This window comes from Panthera tigris, chromosome C2 (assembly GCF_018350195.1).
Source record: "Panthera tigris isolate Pti1 chromosome C2, P.tigris_Pti1_mat1.1, whole genome shotgun sequence".
Taxonomy (NCBI): domain Eukaryota; kingdom Metazoa; phylum Chordata; class Mammalia; order Carnivora; family Felidae; genus Panthera; species Panthera tigris.
The window spans coordinates 145,430,584-145,443,970 of NC_056668.1; the positions used below are offsets into that span (position 1 = coordinate 145,430,584).

Consider the following 13,387-nt stretch of genomic DNA (forward strand, 5'->3'; position numbering starts at 1 on the left):
AAACAAAGTGATGGTACACAGTGACTCCATTTGCCATCTGGGGAGACACTGGTGACACACGGAATCCAGTCCATCCAAACCTGTTAGAGCAGGGCCAGTAGGGGATAGAGACCCTGGGGAACCATAGGCTTTAGGAATTCTTCCCTGCGATCAACTACCAACAGATTACGTCTTTATCATGTCGGTGACCTAAATAAAATGAGACCAGATTTACATCAATCATTAAGAGAAAAAGTAATTTCCTAAAAGCACTTAAGGTGCCTTTCATGTTTGGACTGTTCCTTATAAACCCTATGACACCCTGAACAGTTGTGAAAAAATACCTTTGCAGGCTATTATAGCCTATTAATGAGTTTTCCGCACCTTTTTAACAACCTAGCTATAAATACCAGGCCCAGAAATTAAACTTTTGCAATCTGGATTTAACCTTCCATTTTTTTTCCCTTTCTCATATCTCATGCTATCAGTGAGAAAATTCAGTGGGAACAGGATTGATTGCGTGCTGCTGATGAGGTGTATTCCCTACAAAAGTTTGTCACTGAAAACACTCGTACACAAAAGCACCTTCGAATATCCAGTGGTTATACGAGTTTGATCTTTTCATAAGAACTTCTGATGCTCCTGTGGTTTTCGGCATCTTTGTAATGGCGTCAAATAAAGGTCACTGCTCAACAGATTTTTAATGGATTGTGGTGGGCTGGGGAACTGAATCCCAGCAGAAAAAAAACTGATGCACTGGCCCCACATCTGTAGCAACACGAGTTAAAAGCTTGACACAGAAGAGCAAGGTCTGAAGCTACTGGAAAACGAAGCTAATCGCCAGGTATTATCTCAGAACAGACACAAGGTTTGTCCTCGGTGAATCTAGACTCAAGTTTTAACTAACTTGAAAGAAAACTGAGGAAACATACCCACTCTCACCCCATCGCCCTACTTTTAAATGTCCCTAAAGCGATTTTCACTTTTTCAAAACTCGTCTTTTCAAGTTCTCAACTTCAGGATATGTCAATTTTCACGTACTTTCATTGTCGAAACAAACAAAAATTTGAACAATGAAAGTACTAATGACTGAAGCAGAATAAAACCCATCAAATATGCTAGAGCATGCATCCTTCATGATATTAAAGAAGAAAAGTCGCTTTGGCTATCTTTAACGGATGCTAGGCAACTAACTCATTAATATGAAAACTGGTAAATAAGGAGAAAGAATAAAACATTTATCCCGCCCTCACTGTGCCAACGGTTCCTCTTGGGAAACCAAACAGGAGTAAGGGAAGGTTTTCTTTATGGTAGTAAGCCTGCCATTAAATGAAGGAGGAACAAGGGAATGAATTAGAACATCACCTAAGGAAATAACGGGTGTGGACAGAGATCATCCATGGCAGCAGAATTCATGGGGTGAGAAGCCGAAGCAGACGTCTGTAACTGATGGACCAATAATACCAGAACCCACGGATCAATGGCAGCACAAAAAGAGACAGGAGATGTGTCCCGACTGAAGGACAAAACGCCACCTGTGAAGAAGCCTTCCTGGTAAAAATTCCAACCTAAGTCTCACTGACTCTCAAAATCTCACTGTCAAGTTACAGGGAATATAGAGAACAGAAGGATTGTATAGGGAAGGGAACACTTAGATTCTCAAATTCTTGATGTGATCGACAAAAACCACAACGTGGAAAACTCTACAGGATAAAAAACTTGGTTTCTTCAACAGATCAATTGCAGGGAGAGAAAAAAGGAGGCGGGGTAAGCTACAGATTAGAAAAGATTTGTGTGGGGGCGCCTGGGTGGCTCAGTTGGTTGAGCGTCCGACTTCAGCTCAGGTCACGATCTCACGGTTGGTGAGTTCTAGCCCCGCGTCGGGCTCTGGGCTGATGGCTCAGAGCCTGGAGCCTGCTTCCGATTCTGTCTCTCCCTCTCTCTCTGCCCCTCCCCCATTCATGCTCTGTCTCTGTCTCAAAAATAAATAAACATTAAAAAAAAATTAAAAAAAAAAAAGAAAAGATTTGTGTGATGAATCAACCAAATGCAACATATGGACCTTGAATCCTTATTCAAACATGCCAACTATTTAAAAAATGCAATAGGAGAAATTTTAATATAGAGTAAAAATTTGATGATATTAAGAAATTATTTCTTGTAATGGTATGTGTGTGTTCTTTTTTAATAAAGAGAGAGTATATACCTTTTACAGATATACTGAACTATTTATAGATCAAATGATACGATGTGTGAGACTGGCTTCAAACTAATCTAGTGGTAGTGGAAGGGGGTGGGGTGTAGACAGAACAGAGCAGAAGCTAACAATTTCAAAGTTGCATGATGGGTATAGAGAGGCTCATTATATTAGGTTTTATATATTTGAAATTTTCCATAATAAAAAGTTTAAAATTCAAGAAAGAAAGAAAGAGTGAAAAGAGAGTGGGGAAGGAGGAAGGAAGGAATTCTATGAACCATACGGAAAGCACAATCGATTTTCCGCGCCCCCCCGCCCCCAGAAAAGCATTAACGACATAAACAAAGTTCTCTTTGATAGGAGTATGTAGAAAAAGATAAAACTAGGGGAAAAAGGATAAAATTAGAACACAATATCTGTGGTTCACAGCAGAACAAGCAGGTTGTCATATAGAATTTTACCTGAGAGTGAATGAAATCTGATAATCTGTCTCACCAGACAGCTATCAAGCCCACTTGTCATCAAAATGTTAAAAAAAAAGATAAATATAGATCTAAGGACACACAACTAAAGCCAGTACACCTGTAGTAAAGGCAGAATTTTTAAGTACAGAATTTCAACCCAAATGCAATGAGCAAGCATGTTCTGGTGATAAGGTGGTTTTTAGGAAAAATTAAAAATGTGAAGAGTAAAATAACAGAAAAGTATTAAAATAAAAAGTACAAATAAAGATTTGTACAAAAAAAAAAGTAAAATAAAGAGCCTATCCTTCTTAGAGTGTGAACTCGTATAAGGAGATCCTTCTATCCCAGCTCAAGGTTGGCCTTTCTGGTTTTCAGCAGCTACAACAGTTGCAAACCTGATGCCATCACTATGTACTGGAAACACAGGGGAATAGTCTGAAGCTCCAAGAGCGGCGAGAGATGTGGTGGGATGGGAGGGAAGCAATGAAGCAGGTGCACCTAACCCAGCAGGCTTTGGGTCCAAGAAGCAAGATGGCGGCCACCAAGACAACCACGCCCCCAAAAAGCAGGTGTCAGGGCCAGCCTTAGCTGGAATATGGCAGGTGAGGGGGCCAGGCCTTGCCTTCCCAGCAATGGGTATGTCAGCTTTAATATATTCTGGCAGCTAAGGAAGGGAGGACATTCTGCCAGAGCTGAAATACTAGGCCCATACCCAAAATAAGGTGATGAGTATGCCATGGGCTTTGCGTGGAAACAACCTGGGAGGGCAGATTGCTCAAGAAATCAAAATCATTCTGACTGCAACCCAGAGACACCTGGTCTGGCCTATAGAATTCTCAGGCAGTAGTTAGGTAGGAGAGTGGCTACAGGGGTCCTGCTGGAGAGGCTGGGCTCTTCTTTGAAGGCTGATTCGAGGCAAGAATCCAGAATATGGTGATGTCAGTGTTTTAGTAGGCTCCAGCCACCTGGGAATGAGAACATCTGAGAAACTGCACAGAACATGGACAGCCAAGCACCTGGAAATAGAACATCTGTAAATGAGTTTCCCTATTTTAGTGCTAACCAGAACCAGCTCTCTTCTCTCTCCCACACACAGAAACGGGTCTGGCTGCTGCAATTCTCTCCTTTGTATCCAGACACATGCCTACGTTCTCCTTCCCTCTTTTTCTCCCCTCTCACCTCTTTTCTGGCTTGCCAGATTTGCTTCTCCAGTTCCTCAGGTATCATTTTACCTCTAAGAGACACAGATTTGAGACGTTCAGTTATGTTTAGTAGTGAACAGACATCGGTACTGCTTTTTTAAAAAGTATGAATTCCCCCTCCGCCCACCAGGCTTCCGGATCCTGTCCCCATTACCTTCCATCTGTTTCCACAAAGCAAACATTCTCTGTACCAATCCCAAGAAAGGAGGCTGCTTTCTTCATAGAGTAATGACACTAAATTAAAAGGGACAAGGGAGAAAAAGGAAAACATGAACACACAGCATGAAAAAACTATTGCCTATTATCTCAAGTCATATGGCTGAGCCCAATCCTTGGAACATGATTCCATAAAAGAAAAAAGAAAGTAGTCACTTAAATGAGCTCCTTAATACAGTGGTTGAAAACATCGACTTTGGTTGGGATCAGAGAAACTAGGATTTAATTCCAATTACAGCTATGGAATCTTGAGAAAATAATGTACACTCTCCAAGCCTCAGTTTGCTAATTTAAAGTGGGTGTGTCAATGCGAATTCATTTGTTTTTCATAGAAATAAATACATGTAAAGGGCTTAACACAGAACCTGACATATGGGACAAACTTGGTCACTGGAGGCTGTTGTTTTTCCATAACATCGAGAGAAGTTTCTCTTGACGCTATAATAAGACTCAACATTAATGGAAACAGAATCTAGTCCACTGCTGACTCAAAACCCTCCAAGGAGGGAGCAAGACTCTGCTTCCATAACTACAGTCACAAACCACAGCAGAATTTAATTGTTCTCAAAAGCAAACAATGGCTTATAAACTGCAGATCAGACCCTTGACGAATCTGGCTCAGTATCAAACGTAAGATCAAAATTAGGCAATCAGGAACGCGGCTAAAACCACAATAACAAAAGTAATAGTAATTTATGGACACACTACTTTCTGCAGCCCTGGTGTGAATGAGGCTCAAATGTGGCTCTAAAATTAGGTCTGACCTATTTCCTACTGGAAATGGTAGTATTTGCTTTAGATTGTTGGGACTTTTTTTCCTACTACATAAAGCCTATAAAATAATTAGCATTCAAACATTGGAGATGTCACTCTTTATACATTAGTGTGGACAGGTGGTCAATTAATTCTGTTTCATGCCAGAAAAAATGAAGGTGCAAAAGGACATTATTGTACCAAAAACCCTTAGTAATTTAATTTGTAGGTATGAATACATTAAAAGAGTAGTCATGCCTTCACACTTAACTTGATATATTCCCTCAAATGTGGTAATTTTTTTCTTCCTTTGTCAAGAGAGTTTTATTGGAAGCTCTTTTTTTTTAACTCTGTAAAAATAAATGCAGAAGTAACACCATCAGGAAAAATGAAACCAGCCTAAATAATTAATTTCCAAGTATCAAATAGGACACAGCCAAGTGCCTGTAGGATGCATTCATTTCAAATTGTTACAAGAACATATGCATATTGAGGAGTAATAATGTATATGAAAATGTAATTAATTCTCTACTTGCTACATCAGCCCACCACAGCTAAGGTGACACACAGCCAAGGTGAATTATTTCTCACCAGAGACTTGGGCTCTGGCAACCAAACAATTATTGATCTCGTAATAATAAAGTGTAGCCTAGCCCACGGACATCTGCCAATAAGGAAAATCCCATTGCTTTGGCCTAAGAAATAGCAAAATGTCCCAAAGTAATGGATCTGCTGAGTAAAAAACCGGTAATCAGAGCGAGAATAGCTTCAGTGGAGCTATCTTTAGGTGCTTCAGGGCAAAGTATAGTCCATTGTCATTCTCAGATGGATAGGGACAGATTGAAAAAAAATGTCTGCGAAACTGAAGTCTAAACATCTGAAAGCATCAGAGGAAGCAAAGAGCCCTGGAAGGGGGGGAAAAAAAGGAAGGCAATGCTTTAGACGTGCTTAGTAGTTTCAAGGAAAGGAAAAACCTAGAAGGTTGGAGTTCGGAAGTAACGGCTGCATTTAGAAACAAATGGTGGCTGCTCCCGTCTCCGGCAAAAGAAGTCAGTCAGCCATTCTAAGACCCAATCTGCCCTCAGGTTTCATTCGTCCTACAGAAGACACAAAAATCTCAGTGGGCTTTTATTTCTATCAAGATAAAACAGCAAGTGTCTACATGAAAGACAGGATTGCACTGACGTTTTCCTTTCTGATTCCAGAAAGGGTTTTTTCTGTGACCTTGGGCTTCTCGGTGAAGCACCGCTTTCCCCTCCCATAGATGGTGTTCTGGACAATTGGACTCCCTCCTGGTGCTGACGAATCCGATGCTCAAATGAGCTCCAGGCGGTGGGGTCTGTGCAGGTCATGTGTTGGGGAATGAGGGAGAGGGATGTTGTACAAGGACTTCTCCAAGAGCACACAGCTGGCTCAATTCCTAAAGCAGGGTCGGAACCCAGCCTGACATCGTAGGAAGCACCTGCTCGCCTGTGGAGAACACCTGAAATAACATTCAAACTCAGGTCACACTTGCCTAGAGAGAAGGGCCACGGAGAGGGCAGTGAATGAGGTGGTGAGGAGGCACGACCCTGAGAAGTGCACCTGGCCTCTCTCACCCCACCCCAGTCTCCATCCTGCCAGAGAGGAGCTAGGCCAACGGCTGGCTGGGCTGGGAGGGGAGAGTTTCTTTCCTCCCCTCACTTTTTAGTAGCAGACAACGATCGCTGCTTGATGCTGATTCCCACGATGACTTGAATTCCAAACCTATGATTTCTGTAACTTCAGGGGAATTCATATCTAACTGCTAATCAAGCCATAGATTTATGACTTTTGTTACTTTTCTCCAAGTGTCCCCTCTCTTTGGTTCCTGTTCAGCCTGCAGAGGCGGCTGTGGATACACTGACAGTGCAGGTGTCTCTGTTATGATGTTCTAGGTCCACATCAACAATCGGATTGCGGTCAAAAGCTCCAGTATGCAAAAACACCTTCAGTGGAGCGTGCCTATAATCTACATCCGATGGTGCAAGACAGAGATGGAGTGGTCACCCCGAAGGCCTCGTAAAAACTGGAAAAAGAAGACCACCTAATATTGCTTATACTCACAAATAATCAAATAACCACCGGGCCAAGGGCCAACACCTAAAAGTAAGCAAGAGAGATATAGCAAAAAGACTATAACACAGGGTTTAAGACCATTGAGGAAACACAGCCTTCTTTAATTCTTGTTTTTTTTTTAACTAATGGATTGCTTTGAAGGTGATCACCAAAACATGAATTAAAATAATGCAATACTATGACTTCAGGCTCTCTGGCAGAAGCAGGGAAAGGAATGAGCCGCAAGGTAGGGTCTGGATGGATGGAATGAAAATATACATTCGGAGCTATGGTGTGTTCAAAGCTATGGAGTTTTCCTTTAGAATTCACGTTGTTGTGAGCTGAGTGTTTGTGTCCCCTCAAAATTCATGTGTTTAATCCCTAACCCCCCACTGTGATGGGATGAGGTTTGGATAAAATCACAAGCGTGAGACTCTCGTAGGAAGAGAAGACAGAGACATCTCCCTCTGTCCACAAGCATAAGCTGAAGAAAGGCCACATGAGCGCACGGTGGTCCCCAAACCAGGAAGCAGGCTCTCACCAGATACTAAATCTACCACCACTTTGATCTTGGACTTCCCAGCCTCCAGAACTGTGAGCAATAAATGTCTGTTGTTTAAGCCACCTGGTCTATGATATTTTGTTACAGCAGCCGGAGTAAACTAAGACGTGGCTCTAGTTCTTGGGTTTCTGGTTCCATCTTCTGCTGGCATATATTTCAGCCAGGGCATATATTTTACCTCTTTTTGCATAGATAGCTCCACCAGAGATTTTTTAAAACATACTCGTTCTGGTTTCCCAGCTGCATGAGGTCTCACTACCTTTTCACTCCCAATCTGCTAGCTACACCTGTGTCACTGACCTCTTGCAGGTATGATCTCTATTCTAGGCTTCCACAGTAGAATTCCTTCCCCTTTTCCAGAACAATTATTCCAGAAAAGACCTCTAGTAAAACCAAAGAATGAAGAAGGCAAGAGTAAAAGCCCTGAGCTGATAGCAGGGGCTCTATGAATCTGCTTTCACAGGTGTGGAAGTGGCCATTCAAACGCAGAATGGACTTTGCATTTCCCATATGCTGGCTTCCGTCAACGGAAATACCGAAGTTTGGAACCCAGAGAGGGGAACTCTACTCCATAATAATCCCAAAGAACCAAGTATTTTCCCCAGATGACTATATTCCCAAACATTCTTCACTGGCTTCACCGCAACAAGGTTTTGGGAAGAAGGGCCTCAGGTGGCTGAGTTAAGAATCTCAGATTAGATGATTCCTTCCAGACACTTCCCACACTTGCTGCCCACTTTGCACTGAACCAATCAGAACAAAGGTTAGACAGACACGGAGGAAAACATGGGGGTTCTCCTACCCTAATAACTCATGCTCTCAAAAGACAATAACAGATACGGGAAAGCCCAGCCAGAAACAACAGAGAACTCATAGATTCTGCCCGCCTCGTGTGGTTGACAAGAGACCTTGGATTATCACAGAAGGAACAGAAGCTAAACTCTTCCGGCCAGGGATGCGGGGAAGAGGCAGTGGTGGGACGGACAGAGGCACCCACTGGAATCGCACAAAAAGAGAAAAGGAAAATAAGAATCCCTTTCAGATAACATGGTACTTCAGCTTTGCCACATTACTGTAGCTAGGTATTCTACCCACATTACTGTAGCTAGGTGATTCTCCTCCTACTAATAAATCTAGCACCTCTGTGTATCTGTGATGTGCCGGATCCTACTTCACATGCATTAACTCATTCGATCCCTGGCACACCCCACTCATCTGTGACTGCTGAGCTCCTGTGCCTGCTGGCTTGCTACGATGGCCCCGAATTGTTCGCCTCTCCCTGTACTCATGCCCTTTGCCAGATGACCTTGCATCGAGGCCCCTTAACAGACAGAGTCTGTTTTTCCACTTCTTGGATCTGGGTTCCTTCCCGTCACATAGTTAGACCAACGAAAATGTGCCCGTTTTGAGCCTAGACTCAAGAGGCCTGGTGGGTTTCCAGGCTGTTTTCACCTGCACCCCGGTCGTGACAACACACCTGGACTAGCCTGCTGGAGGATGAGACACGTGGAGCAGAGAGAACTCACTGGAGTTGCCCCTGTCAAGCCCACTCCTGGATCAGCCATTGGGCAGCCAGCCCGCAGACAGATAAGAGAGCTCAGCCAAGAGCTGCAGAACTGGCCTATCTCAAGGCTCATAAGCACTGAGAGATAGCTATAGTTCTACACCACTGGACTTTGGGATAATTCGGTGCATACAACAGCTAACTGATGCTTATTTTAACAAATTAGGAGACTGAGGCATGGAGGAGTTAATCGACTTACCAAGGTCACTCGGATAGTTAGTAGTGGAGACAGGAATTGAATCCAGGCAGCTTAGCTCAAAGCCAAAGCACTTACTTAAAATCGGACCTCCTACTTTGGTGGAGAGTAAAAGGAGATAGGGCATTGTGGCAACACGAAAGCGTGTGTGTGTATGTGTGTGTGTGTGTGTGTGTGTGTGTGTGTGTGTATGATGGTCACTGTTTCTGAACACCTCCCTATCCTCTTGAAAAGCCTTTGTGTGGGGGCGCCTGGGTGGCGCAGTCGGTTAAGTGTCCGACTTCAGCCAGGTCGCGATCTCGCGGTCCGTGAGTTCGAGCCCCGCGTCGGGCTCTGGGCTGATGGCTCGGAGCCTGGAGCCTGTTTCCGATTCTGTGTCTCCCTCTCTCTCTGACCCTCCCCCGTTCATGCTCTGTCTCTCTCTGTCCCAAAAATAAATAAAAAACGTTGAAAAAAAAATTAAAAAAAAAATTAAAGCCTTTGTGTTAGCCATTCAAAGCCATCAGTTTTACAAGGAGACGCGAGTCTTCTGACATAGCTGATAAGTTCTAATAAATAAGACACTCGAAGGAGAGATTCACAGAAAGAGATAGCGCTTTCAAATTGAATGTTCTCTTTTCTCAAAGAAAAATGTGATAGACTATAAATTTTAAATCAAGGTGATGTACAAAACTGAGTGGCCAGGGGTTACGATATCCAACCCGTCAGAATTTCCTTTGGAAGAAAATATGATGTTAGACTTAGGCATATTAGTCACACATGGATAGGATAAAAGCATATCAGACGCCCCAAACACACCAAACCCTCTTAAATAATGCATTCTCAGAAAATCTGTAACTGATATCAAAAATAATTTTTTTACCTCTGCCGACGTGAAAAGGATTAATCTTGGCAACCCAGACAGCCCCTTTTCCTTAATATCGGGACAGTATTTGTATCTAGCTAAATTCATTGCATACATATTGGACACTGAACCACCTGCAAAAACAAAATTGAAATGGCATATTTATAGCATGAAAGTATAGCTCCCTAAGTGCCAACCACCGTGCAAGACATGAATGGCCGTAGCTGTTCTAGTCTAATGACAAATCTCCGGAAGAGTCTTCTGAGTGCCGCGTCCCACACATCACTCCTACACACTTCCTAACCTTCAGTTCCAGCAATTTCCAACCTCAGCAAAGACTGGCGTTTGGCTCTATTCTCTCATGCCAGAGTTTTTCCAAACTAAGAGTTTCAATCGAAGGACGAGGGCCAGTACCCAAGTCTTCATAGTTAATAATATTCTGTCACCTGATTAATAAAATGATAATACATGCTCATCTACGGTCCCAATAAAGGACCGTAGGATAAACAAAATGTGATTCAGAAATCTTCTCAAGTAAAATTGACTGAAAAACTTCTAGCCCTTCCAAATTCCCAGGAGCAGATAAATTCATTTGTTAGATATAAATCCTAAATGGTAGATATCTTATTTGTTTAAAATTTACGTCAGTTATTTAGCATTTATGCAAAATGTTGTCACTCCGGGAAGAGGAACACGCTAGATTCTCAACAAATAGCATTATTAATATCCAACCTTTTGGAATATGTAAATCTTCAAGGAGTTGTTCCTCACGTAATACATAAATAAATGTTTACATGTTTGCAATGGAAAGGAGATGGCAATAACTAGCTGTACTTACCTGGGTTAAATATTCCATCCCCTTCTTTCCAGCCAATAAATTCAATCATTTTCTTCAGAACCGCTTCTTCCACTAACAGAAACACTGGGGACACCTCATACGTATAACTAGATAGATATAAAAAACACTTCACTTCTATGACTAGAGTCAAACCATCCCTTTGGTGTCCCGAGAAATGCACACAGAGTTTTATTAAACCAAGTGGCTATGGACCTGTGGGTGGAGCCTCTGTAGAGTCTTGGGCCATTTATCCCATTGGAAATAGAGACATGTGCAGTCAGTGATAGCGCTGGTCATGATTTGATAAATGCCAATAGCTGGTGGCCTTAGGGATATGCAAGCTACTTCAGAAGTGTTAATTTACGGGAAGGGAGAGATAAAGGCAGTGCATCTAGAGTTTTTACATTAGCTATGAGCAGTGGCCACTTAATTCTCTGGATGCTGCTTTGGATGCCGGTTAAAGAAAAACCATTGTCATGGTAACCAGGTGTTACTAGATTACAACCATGAGTACCCTAACAGTCAGCTCTAGATATTCTACATGGAAACTACGAATCTTGAGCTAGGGTTTCCTCTCTTACATTCCTGTGTTTGTGCAGATGGGAAGTACTCTGCGGGGCATCTCTTATTAGGTGGTGATTTTATTGCAAAGCACTACCCAAATCCCCTGTCACTGGAGGGTTTGTTGCTCTGGGCTGAGCTGCTATTGCCAGAGAAACTAAGTTAGCCCCTTGGGAACCGCGTCAGCTTCAGGGAGCCACCTTTCCCAAGGTCACAACCTTTCCTCTTATGACTGGGCTAGCTGGAGGTGTAACGGTCACGTGGACCCAACTCCAGACCACTCTAAAGGGCCATTGTAGCTCCAGAGATCTCCATGGAGTCGGCCAAGGTTGTCACTGAGCCTGCATGACAGCTGGACTCCTGTCTCCCTCCACTCCTGCTGCCTTCCCCTCCCCTCACCCATGTTGATCCCAAAGGCATTCCTTAATACACATCCTGCTCGCTCAATTCCATCTAGAGCAGTTTCCCCGAGAACCAACCTGGGAAGGTTACCATGTCTTGTTTTGTGATGTTTGAGTCATTTCTTTCTCCAGATAACCTGACGGAGACTAACTGTCTATATTCTCCTTCTCTGACAATCGGGCCAGTACATTAAAGTGTATCTGAATAAATGGGTACTCTAAATATGTACGTTAAACAGACACACTTAGACTTACAGTCACAGGGTTTAATGCAAATATTTTAACATCTGGAAGGGAAAATGTTGGAAACAGGGCAAAACAAAAACACGAAATGAAACGAAACAACAAAACAGAACACCACAATGTATCACCTCCCTATGTGCCAAGCACTCTCCAGACATCATGTCATCTTGCAAACAATCCAAGTTCTATTTTCAACTATGCTAGGCAACCAGTTTGCACATAGCAGAAGTGTGGGGAAAAGTATATACGTTTATGTGTACCTGAAAAATGGTGAGATAATCATCCACTTTTTTAAAAAAATTAATTTTAAGGCTGCCTTTGAAGGCCAGCCAAACTTTGAACCTGAGAACAGGCATGGAAGAGAAGAAGAAGACATCATGGGATGCTCTCAGGACCTCACATTTCGAGGGGATTGTTCAGCTTAGCAGCGACTGAACGTTTTGTAAACCTCTCAGTGTTTCAACTGAAAGAACCCAGGAAGGAAGGTAGAAAACCCAAGATCCACAAGGAAAGGTTCACAGAGTTGGGTAATTTAACTCTCTCTTCTGGCCTATCTAGCACTTACTTAACTGTTCTACTCACTGTGAGCTGGTATCATCTCGCATTACGCCACAAAACCTTCTCTAACTGAAGTCACCAGTGACATCCATGCTGCCAGTTCTGGGGACAATTTTGAATCTCTGTCTTCAGTCAATACTCAACAGCATATGATTCTAGACACACTCTCCTCCATGGCTTCCATGCCTTCCTGTTTGATTTTCTCCTTCCCCCCTCTCTCTCTCTCTCTCTCCATGGTAGGCTAGCCTTCCTCCTCCTGATGGTAAAATATTAGATGTCCTCAAGGCTCAGTCCTGTGTTCTATCCTCACTCTATACTCTGTCCTGCAGACACTGCTTCTCCATCTCCTGATTTGTTTTCATTCAAAGTGTTTTCATCCTGCTCATCAAAATCATTTGTTTGGCTTTGAAAATATACCGGTGATTGGGACATAGCCACAGAAATTCAGATTTAATTGGTCTGGGTTGGGACCTGGGCCTCAATACATTTTTTGGAAATGTCCCAGGTTGATTCTAATGAACAGAAAGAGTTGAGCTTTACTGACTTCAGGAATCCCATCCACACCTACCATTTCAATTATCATCATTCACCACAACTTCTAAACTGATCCCTTTCATAGAGATATCAGCTTGGTTGATACATACTCTTGGATATCTCAAAGTCACTGTAAACTCAGTTGCTCACAACTGAAAATTAAATTCTTGCTCTTGCCTTTTTTTTACCATATCTTTGA

The 13,387-nt window shown here is 42.7% G+C and overlaps 1 protein-coding gene across 1 annotated transcript in view; it reads right to left on the bottom strand.

Annotated features, from left to right (window-relative positions):
* GADL1 (glutamate decarboxylase like 1) overlaps window positions 1-13,387 on the bottom strand; it is a 278,233-nt gene that overhangs the window by 113,826 nt on the left and 151,020 nt on the right. Inside the window, exons 8-11 of the mRNA XM_042956241.1 lie at window positions 10,892-10,998; window positions 10,072-10,187; window positions 3,997-4,076; window positions 3,820-3,874 (exon numbers count right to left, since the gene is read on the bottom strand). Coding sequence (XP_042812175.1) covers window positions 3,820-3,874; window positions 3,997-4,076; window positions 10,072-10,187; window positions 10,892-10,998 — 358 coding nt within the window. The remainder of the gene's footprint in view (window positions 1-3,819; window positions 3,875-3,996; window positions 4,077-10,071; window positions 10,188-10,891; window positions 10,999-13,387) is intronic.